Source organism: Helicoverpa armigera, chromosome 19, assembly GCF_030705265.1.
Source record: "Helicoverpa armigera isolate CAAS_96S chromosome 19, ASM3070526v1, whole genome shotgun sequence".
NCBI lineage: Eukaryota > Metazoa > Arthropoda > Insecta > Lepidoptera > Noctuidae > Helicoverpa > Helicoverpa armigera.
In genome coordinates this window covers 7426926-7451524 of record NC_087138.1, presented here as the reverse complement: position 1 = coordinate 7451524, position 24599 = coordinate 7426926, and the positions used below count along the sequence as shown (strand labels likewise).

General features: G+C 35.6%; 1 protein-coding gene across 3 annotated transcripts in view; it reads left to right on the top strand.

Moving 5' to 3' along the window:
* The window catches only part of LOC110373280 (synaptotagmin-6), a 110314-nt gene that overhangs the window by 77808 nt on the left and 7907 nt on the right, over nucleotides 1-24599 (top strand). For all 3 annotated transcript variants that reach the window (XM_049841271.2, XM_049841270.2, XM_049841268.2), the window contains exons 6-8: nucleotides 316-470; nucleotides 6335-6503; nucleotides 20112-20232. In XM_049841271.2, coding sequence (XP_049697228.1) covers nucleotides 316-470; nucleotides 6335-6503; nucleotides 20112-20232 — 445 coding nt within the window. The remainder of the gene's footprint in view (nucleotides 1-315; nucleotides 471-6334; nucleotides 6504-20111; nucleotides 20233-24599) is intronic.

The window sequence follows — 24599 nt, the reverse complement described above, 5'->3', positions numbered from 1 at the left end:
AAATAGATTAGATATCAAAAGACAAAGATGGGCAGTTCAGTTGTGTACTCATACCATGTATGTATATCATACTATCAGTTACCCACGGCTTTAACCACATGCCGAGACAACCAGATCCGGTAACTGGGTAAAAGTATCTATCTCTATATAAAAACTGATATATTTTTTCACAATGGTAAATAATACCTACATATCTAAAGCTACTGCAAGTAATTTCTAACTTGATATAACACATATTGTCGTCTATGGAATGTCATTTGAAAACTATTAGTTGCTACTACTACAAATTAACGCCTATAATTTTCCATTGTCCAGATATTCGAAGCCCGCGACCTTCCGATCAAGGACGTGACTGGCAGCAGTGACCCTTACATCAAGGTGTTCCTCCTCCCTGATCGCAAGAAGAAGTTCCAGACCAAGGTGCACCGCAAGAACCTCAACCCGGTGTTCAATGAGACTTTCTTGTTCAGGTTAGTGAGGACATTTTTGGTATTTTGGGGATTACAGCTTTTAACACCGCAAATGTTCAATGAATCTCAAAAGTCTTTTTATTAAAGAATGCAATTATAACCATCGAAGTTAAACTAAGTCATCGAAAATTAATTTAAGGTATATGTATAATGAGCGTGGTCTCAATCAGCTGAGATTATAAAAAACTTATTGTTTTAATTTCCCGAGCGTAAACCAGCACCTTAACAAATGTTAATTTTCAGCTCGTAAAAGTGGAAATGTATAAAAACCTTAAACGTGTTAAAAACAAAATTCGTCTTAAATTATACTGAGTCTAGGTTATGTACTCCAACTAACGTAAAAAATCAATAACTATCAAGCCTAATGATGTCATTGCATCCCCAAACAACCAATAAATCCAACAAGCTTTATCCAATAATTGAAAGTTTTCTCCATTATTTTTCGTAAAAACATTTCTAAACTATTATTACTCGCGATAAATATCGAAGAGCATCTCGAAATCAATTTAATTTGAAAACCTTCAAAACGGGATCAATTTATGAACTTCTCAAGATCAGAAGATAAAATTATATTTCCACTTAAATCCGTTAATTCGATCATCTGAGTCTTGTAGATAAAACTTGGCAATATTTTGTCAAAATATTAGTTTTTATTGAGCACCACCTGACTCTCTGAGTTAAGAGTTTACTAATTGAGTTCGGTTTATTATCTTGACGTTAATGCTTTGGTGGATAACTTTTGTTCGAGAAAATTCCAGGAATGTTTTTGTTTGTTTACAAAGAACGCAACAAAGTGTTTGACTGTTGTTGTGTTATAATAACTTTGATAATGTTGGTTCGTTGTCTGCCTCGTTGGTCTAGTGGTCGCAAGCGCGGCTGCTGTGCTCGAGGTCTCGGGTTCGATTCCCGGGTCGGGCCGAAATTGCTTTGTGGGTTTTCTTAAACTTTCACAAAGCAGCCCGTAGTCTGGAAATTGGTGACTGTTTCACCCGTGCGTCGGAGAGCACGTAAATGTCGGTCCTGCGCCTGATCTCTTTCCGGTCGCGTCGGATTGCCGTCCCATCGGGTTATGAGAGGGAAGGAATAGGGAGTGCACCTGTGTCTGCGCAAATGCTCGTGCACTATAATATGTCCTGCGCAGCTGGCTGATCTCCTTAAAATGAGAACGAGAAAAAAATATTACAAAACTTCATAAAAGATAGGTACAAAAGATTTTCAGAAGCTTTGAACAACATTTTAAACGGAATAAAAAAGACATAAAGTTCCGCTTAATTGACTTTGAGTTTCAAAAAGAAACTTGAAGAAGAATTTCTGAAAGCTTCAGTGAATGTTCATAATCACATCTCACCTAACAATGTCAATGACCTTTAAGATACTGTAGGCGACAAAAATGCCTAATTTGTATGCAAAACAAATAAATTGCGCGAACTTTTGCGAAAGTTTTTTATTGAAAGTTTACCTTTTACGTGGAAAAGTGGAACTTCAAGCAATCATAAGTTTGTGATTGGTGGGACCGTGAAAGAACATTTTGGTACCATGTTAGGATATGCCTATACTGATAGTATACTACATATCGCACCCTTAGAATGAAAGTGACCGAATCCAAAAAATGCAATTTGTGGGAAATGAGCAAAATCGTCATCAAAAAATTATATTACTGAATACATCTTAATATATCTCTTCCGTTTTTAATGGCTTACTATTGATTTTTACCAGATTTGTGGATTAGCCTTTTGAGATCACAATGACAATGCAAATTTATGTTTATTGTATTTTTTTATATATATTTTAACATAAAATATAAAGTAGTTTCAAATTAAGTCACTTTATTTCAAAATTATGTTTGCCATTCTGTGTTTTTTTAAGAATTAAGTCTGTTTATGACACATATTGGAAATAATTCCGTAGACACATTAAATAATAGGACACTGTCATACTGAAAGTTATTTGGACATAGGGTATTAAATTAAAATGCAATGTTATAAAAATCTGAATGTATTTATTTATTTCAGTCTTAATAACATTTATTCAAGTAACTGATTCGTTATCAGTAATTGAGAAAACAAAATCTACGGGACCTTTGCTTGTGTTTGTGAATAAAATAACAGAATGTATCCAAATGAGCAGGCAATGTCTATTAACCTCCTGCTTCTATTATTGTGGAGCCTTAATGTGGCTATAAGTAGAACAGAGGATCAAATTCCTACTTAAGTCTGCACAAAATAACAAATCACTTCTGCAATGAAACCTTTAGTGGCAGAAAAGTGATAAATATATCTTTTAAACAGTTCCGTTAAAAAGTCTACAATTAGAGTCTTTATGCAGTTCTAACGCGTACATCAGCGGCAATAGAAACTTTTTAGCAGCTTTAACCCTTAAACATAATTGTTTGAACTCTCTTTTAAAGATGTAGGCTGCAAATGGGTTGTAGAATGATCTCTTGTAAAACCCAGAGTGACATTTGGTTCAGTTACTGCTGCCTTTAGTGATATTTACAGCTATGAGCAGCTATGAGCAGCTACGGAAGCAATAGTAGAACTTAAAGATACTTTCGGAACCCCTAAAGCACTACTGTTCAACTAATAGTTGCCAAATAGGCTGCTATTTCCACTAGTGTGCTAGTTGGGATGGTTCTACTAGTTGGTTAGACCACTGCGTAGTGACAGACGCGGCGTGGAACACTGTTAGAGACGCTAGTGTGCTCTATGACGTGTCTTGGTCGGACCATTTACCTCTAATTATAAAGTGTGATCTTAAGTTATTAAGGCCAAAATTTGCACCTGCACTTCCTAAATGTAACAAAGTAACATGGGGTGACAGAGTTTTGCAGCAGACTGAGTTATATAGCAATTATTGTAATGATCTCTTGAAAAATGTAGACTTTCCCTTAGAATTTAGGTACTGAATGTAGTAAAACCAGATGTAGAATTAAGAAACATGAAACTATTTTAGACAATATTTATGCGGAAATTGTGCGTATACTCTGTGAAGATCGCAAGTAACTGTAGGAACGGATTACAGCGCAAAAAGAGTTACATAACGGGCTGGAATAAGCATGTGAAGGACGCACACAGACAGGCTCGGATTTTCAAACCTGGACGTTGTTTGGTAGACCGAAAAATGGTGATTTATATGAAAAAATGGTGGAAAGGTTTTTAAAAGTAAATTAAAATGGTGCCAAAATAATAAGGACCAAATAAAAATGGACATCATTGTAAGTCACCATGAGGCAAAGAATTTGGTAGTTTTTGGAAAGCCACGAACAGGTTGAATCAAAGGTCGGGTCTGCCTGTGAGTATTGATGGCCTTAGTGATCCTGGTGATATCGCCAACCTATTTAGTAGAACCTTTAGGGTTGGGTCTCCCCTGGGTACGTCGTCTGGTGGGCTGGAGGTGGTGAGGGGGTCTGAAGACATGCCTATTAGGTTTACGGCCAGGGAGGTAGCTACTGTCATACGCAACTTAAAGAGAGGCAAGTCGCCGGGTCATGACAGCCTAAGTATAGAGCATTTGCTGCATGCTGGTAAGCACTTACCACGAGTGCTAGCAATGTTTTTTAGCTTGTGCCTGAGTCACTCGTATGTGCCAGCGGATTTACTTAAAACTATTGTTGTGCCTATTGTTAAGAATAAAACTGGAGATGCGAGTGAAAAGAGCAACTACAGGCCTATATCCCTGGCTACCATCATTGCAAAGGTGTTGGACAGTCTGATTGACCAGCAGCTGGATAAGTACTTAATACTTAACGATGCCCAGTTTGGTTTTAAGCCAATCTTATCCACGGAAACAGCTATACATAAATTAAGGTGAGAATCGATCAATAAATTGTAGAAATTCACAGATCTGAATACACTGATGTGTGGCTCTGTGTACCTAAATATCTTAACATACCACACAACTTTAATTATATTGTAGGGGCATATTCCAAAAAATTTACAACTTAAACTTTTTAATTTTAGTAATAAACAGGTTCAATATTAAGAATAACAAAAATAATGAATATGCCTTTAGTCATAGACAGGCCTATTATTATAAGTGTCGTTTGTCTTTTATAATTATTTTTTACTAAATAGACCTAATCCTTAAAAGGTCACTGAATACTACCTACATATTTTGTTCTATAAAGACGTATTAATCAAAATGTCACTTTATGACAAAAAATATTGTGTAACTTACCGTGGCAGTATTCGCAATAAACGGACACTTTTTGAGATTCGCCGATGTTTTACATGTTCACTCGCAAGCGCATCTGACGTAATACTAGTTCTGACTCTTTCACACAATATGCGTAAACGAATAGCGGAACGAGTGAAAGAGACCGAAATAAGCGTAGTCTGTGTTATAGTTAGAAATAGGTCTCTTTTTATTTACAGGGTTATAGATTATGCTTTTTAAGGTCAGTTTATTGTAAAAACGAGAATTACAGGAATTTTGAATTAAGTCACTTTCATTCTAAGGGTGCGATATATAGAAAGGAAACATTTTTTCTTTGTGTGTATGTTCGCTTGCTTGTTTGGACTCCGAAGTCTCAGAAGTTACAATACGGATTTTAATATATCTTTCACTGTTGGAAAGCTACACTCTTCCCGAGTAACGTAGGCTATATTTTATTGCGGTAAGGGCAGTTGTTCTCACAGGACGCGAGTGAAACCGCGTGAAAACGGTTAGTTATTTACATGCCTCACCGCAAATCTCAGACGTAGGCCGTTCATTTTTATTTACGCTTGTTGTTAGCTTTTCTTAGATTTTTGTAAGGCTTATAAAAACAAGTTTTTTGTTCGTAGAGATTACCTAGACAACAAGTAACTTTAGCATTAAAGAAATAATGTAAAACGTTTACGAAGGTATTTAAGTCGTGGTGGCCTAGTGGGTAAAGGACCAACCTCAAGTATGAGGGCGCGGGGTCGATCCCAGGTCAGGCAAGTACCAATGCAACTTTTCTAAGTTTGTATGTACTTTCTAAGTATATCTTAGACACCATTGACTGTGTTTCGGATGGCACGTTAAACTGTAGGTCCCGGCTGTCAGTGAACATCCTTGGCAGTCGTTACGGGTAGTCAGAAGCCAGAAAGTCTGACACCAGTCTAACCAAGGGGTATCGGGTTGCCCGGGTTACTGGGTTGAGGAGGTCAGGTAGGCAGTCGCTTCTTGTAAAGCACTGGTACTCAGCTGAATCCGGTTAGACTGGAAGCCGACCCCAACGTGATTGGGAAAAGGCTCGGAGGATGATGTTTACGAAGGTATTTGGTTATTTTTTGTTAAAAATGATTGATTCTTGAGAAGACAGACTTTCAGTAAATCAATCTTTATCTGCGGTAACATTAATCTTGTATTGTATGAAATAAATCACGTGAATGTTTCAAAAGATTTATTCTCTTAAATTGTTTCTTTTGAACTTCTCTTGGAACTTAACTTTATATATATTCCTAAGTAATTGTGTATTACGTATAATGTTGTTTGACAAAAAAGAGACCACATGATTTATAAGAGTGAAAATAAAATCAAGACAAAGAAAATACGTTTGAGCCAAAAGAATGTATGTAGCAAAGCCACGACGGTGGGAAAGATGAGAGCGGTATTAATTTGAGGGAAGAAATAAAGAGTTTTTTTTTTTAATATTTGTCTTGAAAAACATACTATATTTTAAGAGTTAAAATAAAAAGTCAACTATTAGTTGGATAAGGCACCATGTTGGAAAAAACAACGGGAACAATTTGTTCCACAATGTATATAATTCCACAATGTACAGATATTCTATGTACCTAGTTCTGAACTTCGAATCATCCGTCAAACGATTTTCTATATTGAAAACTGCACCCTAGCACTATCTTAATAAGTTTAAAAACGCAAAGTTTTGTCTACAGCGTCCCATATGAAGAGCTACGTCAACGCTACATCCAGTTCTCAGTCTACGATTTCGACCGGTTCAGCCGTCACGACCTGATCGGCCACGTGGTGCTGAAGGGGCTGCTGGAGTCGGCTGATCTGCATCAGGAGATCGAGTATACTATGAATATACTCGCTGCGCCTCAGGTAAGAGAATGGTCTTTATAGTTAGCTTCTGCCAGCGGTTTCACCCGCATCCCATGGGAACCTCTGTACGAACCAGGATAGCCTATAGCAGTGGTTCTTAACCTTTTTGACACGAGGGACCACTTTAATCAAAATTTGTCTTGCCGGGGACCACCTCATCGGTTTACCTAAATTAGCTCTCATTTTTTATTATTTATCAAAAAAAAAATCTGAATTTTTGGGTCAGTTCTACTCAAAGCTAAACGCATGTCAGCAGTTGTGTAGGCAAGCAAATGCATATAAAGAAAAACTTGCTTATGTAGTTTCCAAATGCGCGAGCGAAGCGAGCGCGAAATTTTCATCGGACTTAAACCAAATATTACGTAAAATTTAGCCCAAACATACTTAACTTTTTGTTTGTTGACAAATGCAAAAATAAGTGCCATAATATAGTTTCTGAATACGCGAGCGAAGCGAGCGCGAAATTTTATCTGACTTAAACCAAATATTACGTGAAATTTAGCTCAAACGTACTTAACTTTTTGTTTGTTGACAAATGTCAAAATAAGGGCATATAGTTTCTGAATACGCGAGCGAAGCGAGCGCGAAATTTTTATCGGACTTCAGCCAAATATTACGTAAAATGTAGCCCAAACAAAAATTTTCATGAATGGGGGGACTAGGTACGATACACCCGATATACGTCCATGCGAAAACCCCCGCTCGCAATTATTATTCGATAAAAATTATGTTAGATAACGTATAGAAACGTCGCGAAGCTAAGCTTCGCGGACCACTTGGAATGCCTCCAGGGACCACCAGTGGTCCGCGGACCACCGGTTAAGAACCACTGGCCTATAGACTTCCTCGATAAATGGGCTATCTATCACTGAAAGATTTTTTCAAATCGGTCCTGTACTTCCTGAGATTAGCGCGTTCAAACAAACAAACTCTTCAGCTTTATATTAGTATAGATTGAAATTCGTAAAAGAAGTGTTCTTTTGTGAATAATAAAAGAAACTGCTTTCTGAGGTTTTGTTCGAATTCCATAGGAGTTATGGGTGAAAAGCTATCTCTATACTGTAGCCTTTTCCGATAAATGGGTTTTTTTATCACTAACATAATATTTAATCAAATCTAACCGGTAGTATCTGAGATTAACGAGTTCAACCAAACAAAAAGATTCTTTGGTTTTCACCTATCAGCATACATTTAATGAAAGGTTTTTCCTTTTCTGTTGCTAACAACATATACATAATCAGTTTTGATACCAAAAGTCACAATTTACCTATGTAATTCTTCAGTACCATTTGAACTACAATACATGTCATGTCAAAAAATACCTACTGTACAAAAAGTGTGTTTCGTTGAGAAATGTCGGAATGTCGGAATGTCGGAACAAACACTCTTCAGCAACACGTGTCTGCCTGTCTGTTTGTGACACTTGGAAAAGTGACATAACAATTGACTTTTGCTCTAAATGGCGTGGGTGGGTACTATCTCCAAGTGTATGTTTGTTTCGAAATTCAGTAGGTTTCGTATGTAATTCACTATTCAGCAGCAGTTTTAAGCGGGATGATCATAGATTTGGATAACCTGTCTGTGGTGATAAAAAATGTTTACTACAAATCTAACTAGCTTCCACCCGCGGCTTCGCCCGCGTCGAGTTCGTTTATATCGCGTTTGAAAGAGAACTCTTCAAAAGTCCGGGATAAGAACTATTCTATATTCTTTCTCAAGGTCAACTCTATCTGGGGGTGCGGGTTGTTCGAAAGAGGTACCGCGGCCCTGGTACATAAAAGGCCCATGACGGAACACGACGGTTTTTAGTCAGTAAGAGTCTGACACTCCCGCTCCGCTGCTAACCCACAGCGGAAGGGGTCATTTGATGATTTTTGACGTCGTTAAAAAAAAAAAAGGTCAACTCTATCTCTGTACCAAATTTTATTAAAATCAGTTCAGTGGTTTAGATGTGAAAGCGTAACAGACAGACAGATAAACAGTTACTTTCGCATTTATAATATTGGTAGGGATAAATATATATTTTTTTAATTTCATAAATATTAACATACACCTACTTACATTAATATCTTTCGTAATGATATCTTGAATATTATATATTTCACCGTTTAAAAAATCCAGTATTTTTTGTCTAACAAGTTCACTAGAGGTTATGAAAAGCCATCCATTATTCAATTACTGACTTGAGTCTCAACAGTGTCGTTGCGTATTTTCTTATCATCTCGCTTTATTGTTTTATAAGATCTTGAAAGAAATACTTTACATAAGCCGACTCATTATATTATTTTGGAATTATTTTATAAGAATTTGAATTTAGGTATTCTTTGTTTTAGTCCCAAGTGTTTATTATGTCGTGTCTCTCTTTAAAATAATCATAAAATTCTTTTTTTTTTAATAATTTTTTGAACCTAATTTATTTAACCTTAAAACCCAGAATATCCAATACTTAAAATTCAATAAAAAGAACTGATTTTACATTTCAATAAACCACAATAATCACGGCTACCATTCTACTTAAATTAATTCCCGCATTATAGGTACCTATACCAACATTAAGGGTTGGACAATCCGATTTGCCCTAAGGCAGGAGCCAAAACCCATTAATCAAGCATGGCCCGTCTTAAGTTGCTTTCTTGTGCCCTTTTCCCTTTGGTCCTTTGAGTACATTTTGGTCCTTCAAGGTACATTTTGAAGGACAGACCCCTTATTTTGGACCACCTTGAGCCGTATCATGTTTGAATATAAAACAGCTGACCTAATTTTATGGAAATGTTCGGTGAAATTATGATAACCTTCCTGCCTTGGAGGTGACATAATTTTGTTTTTATAACCGTTGTAATTTTAATGGGGGTTTCTTTGGTGTGAATTTTGGTTAGCTTCTTTGTTTGTGAAAGTATGTTGCTAAAACATAAAAAAGGTGTGTAAATAAGTAGCAAATTCTCTCTTATGCCTTATATTTGTGAATGTTATAAATCTATCACTTTAATTATAGAAATGTTATTTGCGGTCTTGTGGCTGAGATTTTAGTCCTCGTGTGTTTTTAGATTTCTATTAACTATAGAAGAAAACCGATATTAATTAAAATTCTGACCAATTCAGCATTAAGGGCCTATTATAATGGCCTTAAAACTGATCACTTTTAGATCAGCCCGTTATCAGCACTTCAATTGCTTTTAAACTGGTCACAGTATGACATTAAAATTGAATATTTTTAAGCTATGATTAATAATAATAATAATAATAAGTTTTGTGTCACCATTTCATTAAAGTTGTCTCAAAAGGGCTTCAGCGTGTTGGCTTCGGCCCCACGTTCGCCTCCCAAAAATCCGGGACTCTATAGTCCCGAGGTCTGGTAGAGACATACAAGATAATAATAATAATAATAAGCCCCCTAAATCCCTACCTTACGTCCGCGTCGAACATCAGACCACGTGGGGGGCGGACACGTATACTATTGAAACTTATACGGCTAACAAGGCAAAGGTAACCCATTAACATGGAGACTCGTTCTAAAAGTAAACGTATAGGGCCGCTGCCCGGGGGCGATCGCCGGGGCACACCTGGAGCTGACGCTGGGTGTCACAGCATGCGAACCGTCAGCGGTGAGGAGTTGAACAGGCGGGCTCCCACCGACAAAGATACTACAGCCGACAACAGTGACGATGGTGACAGACATACAGACCGTACAGACAGTCCAATAGAACCATTTAGTCCTAGTACCATCTCTTACACACCCTCAAGAGCATCTTCACCATCTATACCATCGTCACCTCCCACACACTCATCACCTCCTAATCCTACTATCAGATACTATCCACCACAACCAGCCTTGAATGTTGCGCGGGGGGCAAGTGCCTTCTTGCCCGCGTCCACCAAGGCTGGAAAACCAAGAGTTCGCATGAGATGGAGCAAGGAAGTAAACACCTTTATCATGCGAACCTACCTTCATATCACTAAATTAGAAACAGACATGACCACATACAGGCAACAATTGCATGAACTTTTTACACGTCAGTATCCTGAAATCAATGTAACAGAACAACGTATCTCTGACCAGAGAAGGGCGATAGTCAGAAACAAACTTCTATCACAAGCAGAAATAGACAAACTGAAGGAAGAAGTGCGGGAACAGCTAGAGCATTACAATCCTCCGGTAGAAACACATAGTACATCAACAGAAAACACCTTACAAACACAGCAACATACACCAACACAAACGCAACCTAACACACAATCACAACCTTATATACACGCATACACACAGAGCACACACACATCTACACAAACTGAGAATATAACGATTACACTAGAAAATGATGTTGAGATATTAGAAAATTTCAATCAAAATCAGTTAACTGACACACAAATTCAAGAATTACACGACAAATTTAAAACCGCATTAACACAATATTCAGGGATGGATGCTTCAGTCCGCCCAAAACTACCCAAACTAAAATATACCCCAAAACTCACACACCTTGTACATATATTTAACACAACCATATTGAATCAATACACTACAGAAAACACGAAACTTATAGACATACACACATTAATTTACTGCACAGCGTTAGTAATCTCCGAGGAACTTAACTATAAAATAACAGAATACACAGGCAGCTCCAGACCAAAAACTATAAAAAAACCACCGTGGCAAGAAAGACTCGAAAGAGATATTGAAAAACTACGAGCTGACTGCGGTAGACTGACACAGTACATTAACAACAACCGATCTAATAAAGTAGTAAAAAGAGTAGAGGCAATATTTAAAAACTTCACGACACACACTAGACACGAAAATGATAATAGGAAACCTGAAGAATACTTAGATACGTTAAAACAGAAGCTTGCATTAAAAGTACATAGGTTAAGGAGATATAAAAAAGCACAAGAACGCAAAAACGATAACGCCATGTTCACAAACAACGAAAAGAACTTTTACAGACATCTACACACAACACATACAGACACCACGACAGAAACACACACAGAAACACCAACAGCAGAACAACTAGAGACCTTCTGGGGTAGCATTTGGGAACAACGGGTACAGCACAACGATAAAGCTAACTGGATAACAGAAGAAGAAAATAAATGGAGCGCAATAGAAGAAATGCCATTTACTGAAATTTCAGAATCTGACATAAACAATGTTACAGCAAGACTACACAATTGGAAATCGCCAGGCATAGACAAAATACACAATTACTGGTATAAAAAGTTAGAATCGTTACACAAAATCATAGCTAAAAACATCACAGACATCATATTAGGACAACAGAACATACCAGAATTCATTGCAGATGGAATAACCTACATGCTACCTAAATCTCAACATTCTCCACAACCTTCACAATACAGACCAATCACCTGCCTCCCCACAATCTACAAAATCATAACATCAGCAATTACATACAAAATCACCAAACACATAGAACACCACAATATTATAGCAGAGGAACAGAAAGGATGTAGGCGACGCCATATGGGATGCAAGGAACAATTAGTCATAGACACAATAATTCACAAACACGCCACTACTAAAAATAGAAATCTACACTGTACATATATAGATTATAAAAAAGCATTTGATAGCATTCCACATTCATGGCTAATTCAAATATTACACATATATAAAATAAACCCAAAAATAATAGATTTCCTGCATCACATCATGTCCCAATGGAAAACTACACTACACTTACACCACAACAACAACAAAATCACAACTAGACAGATATGCATTAGGAAAGGTATTTACCAAGGAGACTCTCTGAGTCCTCTATGGTTCTGCCTCGCACTGAACCCTTTATCTAACCTACTCCACAATTGTAAAGCCGGATACACTCTAAAACATAACACCACAGAAGATACCACAATTTCACACCTTATATATATGGATGACATTAAATTATACAGTAAGACAGAAAAAGAAATGAAACAATTAATAGACACTACAACAGAATTCAGTAAAGACATCAATATGGAGTTTGGTTTAGATAAATGCAAAACACTACACATAATCAGAGGAAAAATAAAACCAGGTGACTACACGATTAACGCTACAGACACAATTACAGCTATGGAACCTACAGACTTATACAAATATTTAGGATACAAACAACTAAAAGGAATTGATCACACTGCTATTAAGAACACCTTAAACACAGAGTATAAACGGAGAGTGACCGCGATATGTAAAACACAACTCACTGGAAAACACCTCATTAAAGCACTCAACACCTACGCGATACCAATATTAACTTACTCATTTGGCATTATTAAATGGTCTAAAACTGATATTCAACAGATAGAAAGAACCACACGCACCACACTTACTAAACATAACAACCTACACCCTAAATCTGCAATAGAACGACTCACCATCAAACGCCAAAATGGAGGGAGAGGCCTCATAGATATCAACCATCTTTGGCAAAAACAAATTAACAGGCTCAAAACATTTTTCCACACTAAATCACACACCAGTAACATTCACAAAGCCGTTGCTGTAAACGACCACAACTACACTCCACTTAACTTACACGAACAACCAGACACACAACACAACGACACTAATGACCCACAAACACAAAAGATAGAGGACTGGAAGAAGAAAGTCCTGCACGGAAGGCACCCACACGACTTGGAACAACCACACATCGACACAATAGCCTCAAATAAGTTTCTCAAAATCGGCAACCTATTCCCCGAAACCGAAGGCTTTATCATTGCAATACAAGACCAAATCATCAACACCAAAAACTACAGGAAATACATCATAAAAGACCCCACAGCAACCAACGACAAATGCCGCAAATGCCACACACAATCAGAGACCATACAACACATCACAGGGGCATGCACAACACTCACACAAACAGACTACACTCACAGACACAACCAGGTTGCAAACATCATCCATCAAAAACTAGCACTCAAACACAAACTCATACAAGACACAAACACACCATACTACAACTACACACCACAAACAGTTCTAGAAAATAACACACACAAACTCTACTACGACCGCGCTATTCTCACCGACAGGACAATACACTACAATAGACCAGACATAACACTTCAAGATAAAATCAACAAAATCACTTACCTCATAGACATAGCAGTACCCAACACACACAACCTACAAAAAACCATAGGCGAAAAGATCAGCAAATATGAGGAATTAAAAGAAGAAGTCACAAGAATCTGGAGACAAGACAAAGTTTATGTAGTCCCAATAGTTATCTCCACCACGGGTGTTATACCCAATCACCTCCACCATAGCCTCAAGTTAATAGACCTAAAAGACTCCACTTATATCCAACTTCAAAAAGCCGCAATCCTCAATACGTGCCGAATAGTGAGAAAGTTCATGCAATTGGACGAGCATGAAATAACACCGCAACACACACAATAATACACTACACGCTGCATTTACTTGGCACCCGCCCGTAAATGCAGTCAAAACTAGCCAAATGGCTAAGAAACAGAAATGTTTACCCCAAAATAATAATAAATTTATTACACCAGAAAAAAGCTGTTACACAATTCATGCTTAATATCTAATTACAGTTATCCATATATAATAATATTGTGTTTAACTGTAGCATCTGTTGCTGAACTAGGTTTATGGCCTGTATTTCAGCATACAGCGCCTCTATCCTCGGGGTCTTGTTCAATAAAATAATACACAGGTAACTTTTAAAAGTGAACAGACTTAAAAGATAAACAAAAAAAGATTAAATAATATACTAGGAGCTAACATATTTTAGATAGCGTGTTGTGTGTGAGGTATCTCTCCATTGTGTATATGTGTGTGTGTGTGTGAATGTGAGTTGTGTATGTGTGTGTATGTGTTATAGAGAGGGTGTGTACAGTAATGAATGTTTAGCGATAGTAGACTCTTACTCTGGTATCATAAGGAGATTTTCTGTCTCCTCATATGACAGTTTGCAAAGCCACTCAAATAGGGATTTTTTAACAGCCGGTTTATTCAATGGATATATTGCTAGTATTTTGTTTATTTTATTATACATAAAAGGTCCGAGAAATGGGTAAAATCTGCGAGAAAATGAGGTTTTTGGAATAAACGTTCGATCACACACTGCGTAGTCTCTCCGCTTTGGTTTTGAACTCTGTCTAAATTCGAGACTAGCGTGCTGTTTCAGTAAGAGATTAAGTAGAAAGAGCTGACGTACAGTTAGGACTTCACAGTATTCGTACAATAATTTAGTGGGGAAGCGGAAAACTTTAAAAGTACATATTTTGAGGATAGTTCTTTGAGCCACTTCTAGTTGTTTAATTATGGTCTTTGGTGCACCACCCCATGCCGTACTGCAATATGTTAGCAGTGACTGGCAGAGAGCAAAATAAATCTGCTTAAGAATTTCGGGTCCGACCACATGTCTGAGTGTTTTAAAAACATAGATTAGTTTACGAATCCTTTTACTTAATGTGGAGATGTGTGTTTTAAAGTTAAAGTGTTCGTCAATCATAACGCCTAAGTATTTTATCGTTTTGGCACGCTCCAGTGGTTTGCATTGACAGTCTAAAGTACCAGCAGAGTTGGGCGGACAGTTATGTGCGATTATGTCAAGATTAATTTTGGTTTCACGTATAGAGAAGGCTAGATATTTAGTTTTTTCTATATTTAACATTATTTTGATATAATTTTGCCAGGAAATCCCTTCAGACATAGGAGATCATTCAAGTAGACAAGAAAAAGAGTGGGCCCGAGAATACTGCCTTGTGGCACGCCGTACGTTACAGGTAAGTCACTACTTGAATGATCTCCCACCCGAACGTACTGGGATCTATCTGACAGGTAATCAGCCAGAAGAGACAGTTGTTTATCCCTGAAACCTACCTCATGCAATTTTTTAAGGAGAATGGGAACAGAGACCGTATCGAAGGCCTTTGATAAGTCTAAAAATACTGAGATACATTTGTTGCCTTTATCTAGATTTCTTGTAATAAAGTCAGAAAGATTGCACACCGCATCATCGGTAGATCTGCCTCTACGAAAACCATATTGGTGATCAGATAGAAGATGTTTGCTTTCTAAATAGTTTACTATTCTATTATTTATAATTTTTTCCAAAATTTTGGAGAGAGATGGTAGTATAGAAATAGGTCTATAATTTTCGATACGGTCTCTGTCTCCACCTTTATAAATTGGGCTAATTCGAGACCGTTTGAGAACCCTGGGAAAAATGCCATTTTCCAGACACATATTAAAAATATATGTTAGGTGTGGCACTAAAATCTGTTTGTGGTCTTTTAGTAAATTGGTTGAGATATTATCCCAGCCCACCGAAACATTATTTTTCAGATTTGATATGATACGCTCCACCTCTTCTTCATCTGTGTTTAGGAGCACAAATGAGTTAGTGTAATTATTGCTGGCAGTGTCAATATTTAGATTTATACTAGAGGGTATAATTTTTTCTGCTAGCGATTTACCCACATTAATAAAATAGTTATTAATAAAATTTACTGACTGTTGTGGGGATCGTGATAAACTGAGCAGCTCTTTGGAAGAAGACATATCCTTGTTCATGTTACTAATACTTTTTATTGTTTCCCATAACTTTTTACTATCTTTACCAGCTTTCGCAACTAATTGTTTCTCGTAGCTTCGCTTTACTTTTTTTAGAATTTTGCAACAAAAGTTTCTGTAGCGCATGTAGGTTGTTTTAAGAATAATATTATCGGGACAAGATTTAGATTTTTTATGCAATTTATCACGGTTCCGCACACATCGCAACAGACCTTGCGTCATCCAGGGCTTTAAAGTTCTTTTACGACGTGGCAAAACGCTAATGGTTGAATTTTTATTTAGGGCCGATTTTATATCTTCTATTATGTAGCTCATAGCCACGTTGCAATCATCGGTTTGATAGATTTTATCAAAATTTATGTCTTTTATATCTTTGGCAAGTCCGGCTTGATTAATTTTTGTACTTGTTAAGAGTGCAAACTCGCGTTTTTGTTTTTTAAGAAGACATAAAATCACTATTTTGTGGTCAGTGAGAGTAGATTGCGGAACTATGACAAGAGAAGGTAATTTGGATTTCAAGAGAACGTGATCAATACAGGTCCCACTTATATCACGAGTAACCAAATGGTGAGCCGGCAATAAGCCACGGTAAGCCGTTAATGCTAGGTATTCATCAGATACCTCGGAGCGATCGGAGATTATGTTTATATTAATATCCCCAATGATGGCAATATTCTTAAAATCCGATAACCCCTTCAAGCATTCATCCAAGGATGATAAGAAAGGGTCTACGTCAGAATACGAGGGCGACCGATATATGGCTAAGATTGCCGTGTCACGATTTCCCATCTTAATAACTAGACAATTGCAGTTCCGCATATGTGGCTCTTCAATGGAAAAGGTTAGTTCTTTCTTTATGTATACTACCACGCCATCATTTTGAATAGGGTTTGACGTGGTTGCAGAACAACTATACCCGTCAATAGTTGGGATCAATGAGACACTAGTCAGCCGACATTCAGTAAGGATGAGTATGTCACATTCTATGTCTAAACGCGATAACAGGACCTGGAATCCTGCGAAATTACAATTTATGCTACGTATATTTTGAGTTATAACCGAGAGAGAGGGATGTGTGGGAAATATTTTTGAGCATTCCTCAACATCGCACTCCAGTGATTGCGAAATAGCAAAGTCATCTATATCATTTATAATATTATTTAGATTAGCCATTGGAACGGGTTATAACATTTGGACTTGCGTTTGTTAATTGCATTGTATCGCAAAATAAATAATAATATAAATTGAGTTATTCTGTAGTAGTAGATAAAATATTTGTAGGTTGAATCAAGAGAGTACGCCTTCAGCTTTTTGTATTGTTGGTTTTGATTGTTGAGTTCTTCTTTAAATTGTAAAAGTGTATAAGAATCTACGCTGTATTTGTATGTGTGTAGTGTTGACAATGTAAAAATATAGTAATCAATAAACATGCACAAATTTAAAACATAACTTATTAACAAGTGGAGAACATAGGTAACTAATAAAAGCATTATAGAGAGCATCAAAGCGGTTCCAAGCATAGTTACCACTTTACAGACTAGTCATTCACCTTTCCTTAGTTGCTCAATATCCATCTCAGAGGTAATCTTGATATGCGGAGATTCTCCTTTTTTCCTCAAGTATATGACGCCATGAGATGTCCAGCAAAAGTCATAGTTATATTGTTTCTGAAAATTTCTAGCCAGATAGAAAAGCTTTTGAGTCTTTGTAGTGAGAGTTTCAGCTAAATACACAGGGATTGAAATCTGTTATCAATTTTAATTGTAGAAGTATAAGAGCGGGTTTGCGGGAGATTTTATTTCAATGATTGATTAGAGCTTACACAGATTAGAAAAAAATCTGATAATATCAGAAACAGACTTTATTTTTGATAATAAATCAATTTTCATTTACTTTTTGTTTGATAATTTCACTAAAAAGAGTAAAACACAAAGAAGAGTCTTCGAGTTCTTTTGTTAAGTAAAAGGTCCTTAAAAAACTGGGTTTCTAGGGCAAGAATAATAAAATTAAGGCCAAAAGCAAAGGTTTATAGTATTCTAATGTTTCAGTTTGTTACAAAGAGTTAGAAGTAAAATGTTTGTCTGTTTATTTATGCAAACGAAGCTTTTGAAGATCGACTTCTTTTGTTTCGAACCCTTTTGAATTTAGGCTTAGACTTCACTGAAAGCTGAGCGGAGCAGAGAAGATTTAAACAATCAATAGAATTAGTCTACTCTGGAATAGGTACTAGTAAGTGGGATGAGACCAGATGTATGAATATCGAAATTCTATCTACTCCGCTTCGCTTTGCTTTGGTGGAGTCTTGGCCTTATATAAACTGAATAATACCTTTTGTTCAACATGACACTTTAGTGAGTTAGAAGTTCAAAATTGCAATTCGTTACTGGAATGAAGACATACAATGAATTTGACCTGCATTGTTAGTGAGTAGGTATGCTCGAATATTAAACCAACCTATGAACTTAACAATTATAACATTTCACGTGAATAAAAAAATAATAGATACACAAGTATTAACTCTGAGTACCATTTACCTATTTTAAATGAGGATTTCGGTTTATTTTTTGTATTGTAATTTTGTCAAGATTATTTATTCACTACAGCAAATAAACCATACCTGTTTCTTTTTTTTTCAAAATAAATCTTTTTGTACTTCTTAATTGTGTTACTTAAGGATTATCCCCCTTACTTATAAAATCTCTAATCACCTTCTAAGCAACATTTTAACTAATCACTACTTAAACTCTGAAGTAGTGATTAAATGTTAGTTAAGACATGCTTAAGCAACGTTTATAAGTAAGAATGTTCTTAAACAGCCCTTAAGTAATACTTATATTTAACTCACGTTTATAAGTAAGGCTGTAAGTTATCAGCAGGCTACTCCCATGAGTACGAAGCTAATGTTACCAAGATTAAAAATATATTTCACTTAAGGGTATAGTCACATATTATACGAGCTACATCATAAATCATACGAGTGGTGGCAGGTTAATTATTATATTGCCTGCTCCAAACAGCTGTAAGCACCTACACAAGTTAACGAGAAAATCTTGCTTAACAAATGTATTACGTGAATTAAGTTTGAAAATAACTGTTTTTTTGGTAGTTTTTGTTTGGAGTGATACTAAATAATGTCAGTAATATGGTGTGTGTCATTCGAGAGTTGTTGGTTGTCCGTAAAAACTAAAGTTAGAAGTGAAAAAATCTAATATTTTTTTAGAGTTTTTTTTTTGTGTTTTGTACATCAATCTTCACAATTAATATTACAAATACAATCATTCATATTGAGAATCTCTAATTAATTGAAAGTCGGTTACGCATAAGAATCAATTGAATGCAATTAATAAATTCTATTAACCCTACCGTACATTGGGTATACCTACACAAAAGAAAAGCCCCTACATTTTCTTAGATGTTCAAATTATTTTTTAATTGGTTCAAACCGATATAGAATCGTTATATAACATCTTGAATGTCTAAATCAGGGTCATATTAGGAGTTGGCATTCGCAACATGTGACCGAGTAATTGTGAAGCCTTACGCAGTTATAAAATCGCTGACTCGTGACAATGAGTCTGAAACGCGCGAACGAATTGTGCGTCTGTAAAGGTCTTTATGTTTCATTGATATTTTTAATTGCAACGACCTTCGATTTAGACACTAATACATTATAACACATTATAAGACAAGACACATTATAAAGCTAAGGCGTTTTTGTTTGGTTGATGGCGCAGAGCTCAGGAATCAGACAAATTCTTCCTGTGATAGATAGCACATTTATGGTCAAAGACCACAGCGTCCTGAAACAATGTTTCAAATTACTTCAGTACACCTAGTTCCTGAGGTAGCCCATGCAAATAATACAAACAAACAGCTCTATAGACTGTTTTCGTGACAGGGAAACGTATCATTACAATCTTCGAAGTGAAGACTGGCTTTTTGGACCCTGTCTCACGTAATTCGAAAAGTGCTGATTTTCACCTTATTTTCAATAACTACTTTTACATTTTAACTTTTCTTAATATCATATTATTGTTCAACAGGAGAAGAAGGATCTCGGTGAGCTGATGCTATCGCTATGCTACCTGCCCACTGCGGGCCGTCTCACCGTCACCGTCATCAAGGCGAGGAACCTGAAGGCGATGGACATCAATGGGTCTTCTGGTAAGTTTATTATACGCTCTTGTTTATGGAAAAGCTAGCGCTTTCCTGCAGTTCCATCCGCGTCAGAGGATACTTTTTTTGAACCCCCATAAAAAACTGTCTCATGTTATGTCTCAGTGTTAAAACTCGACAGAAGATAAACAAAGTTACCATCGCATTTGTAAACAAGGGAAATAAATTAAGGGTTGATAGGGTATTTGCAAAGGAAACCAACTTTTTAGATATTTGAGTAAAAATAAGTTATTTTTCTTAACGTTATGTCTCTTCTTAATCTTTTATAGTAGGTAAATGATGTCTCTTTCAGATAAGACAAAAGCTATATTTTTTTATTAAATGATGTCTCTTTCAGAAAAAAACACAAGCTATATTTTCCAGTTCACTACAAAACCAACATACACAATTTTCTTACACAAAATTATGTCATTCCATATTAAGAACTACAAACAAAATGTCTCCAGACAAATACTTGGAAACTTACAAACTTGTAATTACATTACATCACACCCAAGTATCAATAATTAGGTTTCACCCAAAACTAGATTAACTGAATCAATAGCTAAGTGGCAGTCCTAATTACTTTATTGAGCTACTAATTATTGCGGTGTAATGTTGTTTGAGAAAACGTGTTTACGACTACCCTTATACCTTGTTGTCTATGTAAGTTGGTTATTTTGATTGTCTCCATTAAATGACTGGTTCTTCTTTATCATTGTTTCCTAAATAATTCCTGGTTTTTATAAACAAGAAATTAACTAAATTTAGTTAAGGTTAGTTATCTATGAAGTTCAAGGTGGATACAATAAAACTTATTTCTTTATCTGACATCGGCAGGACACCTGATCAGTGTAATATGCACATTATCTATTTACCACACACACAGTTTCATACTGATGATGAGGCCGATCAAACTATTAGCCGACTAAAAGTTTGCAGTCTCTGAGACTCCCAATATCATAACATAATATGTACCTACTTAGGCAGGAAAAATGGAGCATTGACAAGTCAATCACATCTATATAGACATGAAAACAAATACTTTTACTTATTTCTTTTTTGGGGCCTCAACACTCAGCCTACCGCTCTCAACCGCAAATATTTGTACTGTCTACATTGATCCAGATGTGTTTGTAAACGTGAAAGGAAAACCGAAAAAAGCTTTCTAGTCAAAACATGACCTTGTCCTCGTTTCAGTTACAAACCACTTATAATGCTGAGCGTATTTGTTTAAAAAATAAACAATCTTCAACATTACCTAAATATCAATCAAATTGATTACTGTACACATCATATTTGAACATACTTTGTTGTATTTTGAACTAAAATCTGGGTTGAGCAAACTCTGCACCTATTTATTTAGAAATGAGATTGTCAAAATAGTCGCACGCTAGGCTTATTTCAACACAAAGACAGTTATACAGTAATCTGTGGTTATACTCTTATTAGGTAAAACAATATTTTAATTTGATCTAAGAACTAATTAAAGTAGGTGTCATAACGGACGGTCGTGTCGCTAGGATCAATCTCTTCCAGTTCTTTTAAATTGTATGACAAACCTTTAGTTATTGGCAAGTCACTAATCTCTTATCACATCCCTTTAACTTAAATTAAAGTTTATATGCTAATATTTCGTTTCACGATTACCTATACCCCACCACACATAAAAGGCAATAAAATAAAAACGCCCAACTATTGCACGTAGGTGATGGCAATTTCAAAACTTGTATCGCAAACGACGGTAGTTGAATACTAATGCTACCCTCGGGACGGTATTTAGGACGACAACTGATGAAGTTTCCAATATCGCTGGAAATGGAATAGTGGTGGAATTTTATTTTTCCGAGATAGAGGTGAAATGGAATTTTATAATGCCAATGCAGTGGGATTAATGGTTATTGATTGTTTTTGTTATTTGGAGCTAACGGTTTATCCCTATTGGGTATTATTTAGAACACAGTTTGGTATAGTTTTGATTTATAAAAAGTTGGAAAATGAGATTAATTTGATTTGTTGTTTATTGACTTAGTTACATATCAATACAGGATATACCCAACTGAGTTGTGTATGCGGTATGAAATGATCAAAATTATAATAAAGATGGTAATTTTTAATTTTCAGTCAGTCGATCATGCTAAGGCGCCAATCTGACCTCTATCCTTTTATAATTGATACTTTGGTTTACATAAATATATCAGGTAACTAAGTTTATTACCTATATTTTATTGATGTCGAATTGTATATCACAGCTAACAGTCATTGCTTTTCGATAAAAATTGTTGACTGAATATCCCACTAACGTACCTAATGAAGTAGATGATTAATTTTATTACAATAATTTTGATAGATAACTAAATCATAATACAAATGACAGTAAGAACCAAAGACCATTAGTCATTTGTTCCGTGTCGTCTGCACGTGGTAACGCGATTTATCAAAATGTAGGAAAATGAATAATTAGGTAGATTTTTTAGCACCAGCTGAATATTTTTCTCCAGTAATAATTTAGTATAAAGCTGAGATTTTGGACACCGTTTTTGTGTGAATTATATTTTAACATAAATTAAAATGGGTTTGAATTGGGAAGAGTAGTACAAAATTATGGTTTAGTAAGAAATGTGATAATATTTTTCTGTCCTTCAAAATGGTTCACATGTCCAATTAAAATTATCGTTTTGAGACACTTCCAAGATTGGTATATCTTTAAATCCTCACGTGAGAAATATCTTTAGCAGAATATTTCATTTTAGGTACCTTTTCGATAAAGATGGTTTTGTTCGCCTGATTTCGTTAAATAAAACATCTGTTTCAATGTAGAATTTTTCACCAGTTTACATTGTAATCAGAACGTAGAAAAACAGATAGAAAAATCAAAGAACTTTTTGAAATTATTCTTTTGTTGACCTAGTATCCACAAAGCTAGGGATACTGATTTCCATTTCATGCAAATTCTTCAGCCAATTACAGGAAACCAGATAAAATGTTTTCAGATCAAGTTATCTAAGAACCTAGTTTGGTTTTTTGTTGAACTGAAGATCGTCATGACCTATTATGAACCGTTTATAACTTAAAATTCTTATTTTATTGTTTTACTTACCAATAGTTATGAATGTCGCTTACTTGAAAAAAAAAATGTTGGCATTATAAAAGAGAAAAAACGTAGTTTCCGACATGCATAAAAATTAAATATATTTCTTCAGGTGGCATAACCTCTTAAATTGACTATAAAATATACTGACAAGAAGTTATAGCTCAATTCTCAAATCCTAGTTATTCTTCAAGGTTTTTTTCTCTTACACACATTCTAGCTCAAGACTTTTCTCCAAAACGTTTGCCCTATAACAAATACAAATAACGTACCCAATATAAACAACATTTACCTTATGACGTCATAAAATCAACAATTGCGAACGAAATCCTGAAAGTTGTTAACGTGACTAGATTACCGAAGGTTGCCGAAGTTTGCCGAAATTTGCCGAAGTTTCCCGAATCCGCCTACTGAAAGAAATATAGGAGAAACACGTAATGAAGCGGCGTGCCCTTTGTAATAAAATCTAGACTAGGAAGTTTGGTAGTAAATGTTGTTCGAAATTGGCTTTGTGGGTTTCGAATAGTAGTTGGGAAAGAGTGTTGTAAATAGTGGATTGGTCATTCGCTTGAAGTTCAAATAGGTATTATAAAGTAGGTGAAAACCTTTAGAAAGTTACGGTTGCATTTTGTATAGCAAAATCTTAATTTAATATCATAAACGCGAAAGTTTGTATGTTCATATGTCTTAACTTACTTTCATAATATTATTTTCCAATAATGTTTTCACAAACAAATTCGCAAAGATGAAACATGTGACTTTCAAGTACAAAAAAGAAAGTAACATAAATAACATGATTATTATTATTGAAGAATCTATTTCTATTGAAATTCCTAGCTCTAGACTAGATGTAAAGAAAATCTTTCTTGAGAACCTTTTATCATAAACCAAGTTTGACATTTACGTAACGGAATATTGTATTGGAAAAATATGTTGAAGTTCCGATTTTCTTTTGTTAACATTTTTAACAATAAGTAAAACGGCTTTACGTCATAATTTTCCATTCTCATTTGATGTTTTTCTTTGGCTTATAGAAATAGGTAGCGTTCGTAGGTATTTTTTGTAATACAACGATTATAGGTAGTTAATCCAATTTTGATTCACTAATGCCTCAAAGTTATAAAAAAACCCGCGATCACATCCTGAGAAAACTTCTTTACTGTATAAGCTGAAGTTGCAAGAAGCCGAAAGAATCAACAAAATCCATCCATCGTCTTAGCATGACAAAGTAACTAACATACACTAATACCTCTTTTAGGATATATTAACATGATTGTGTTCTCAT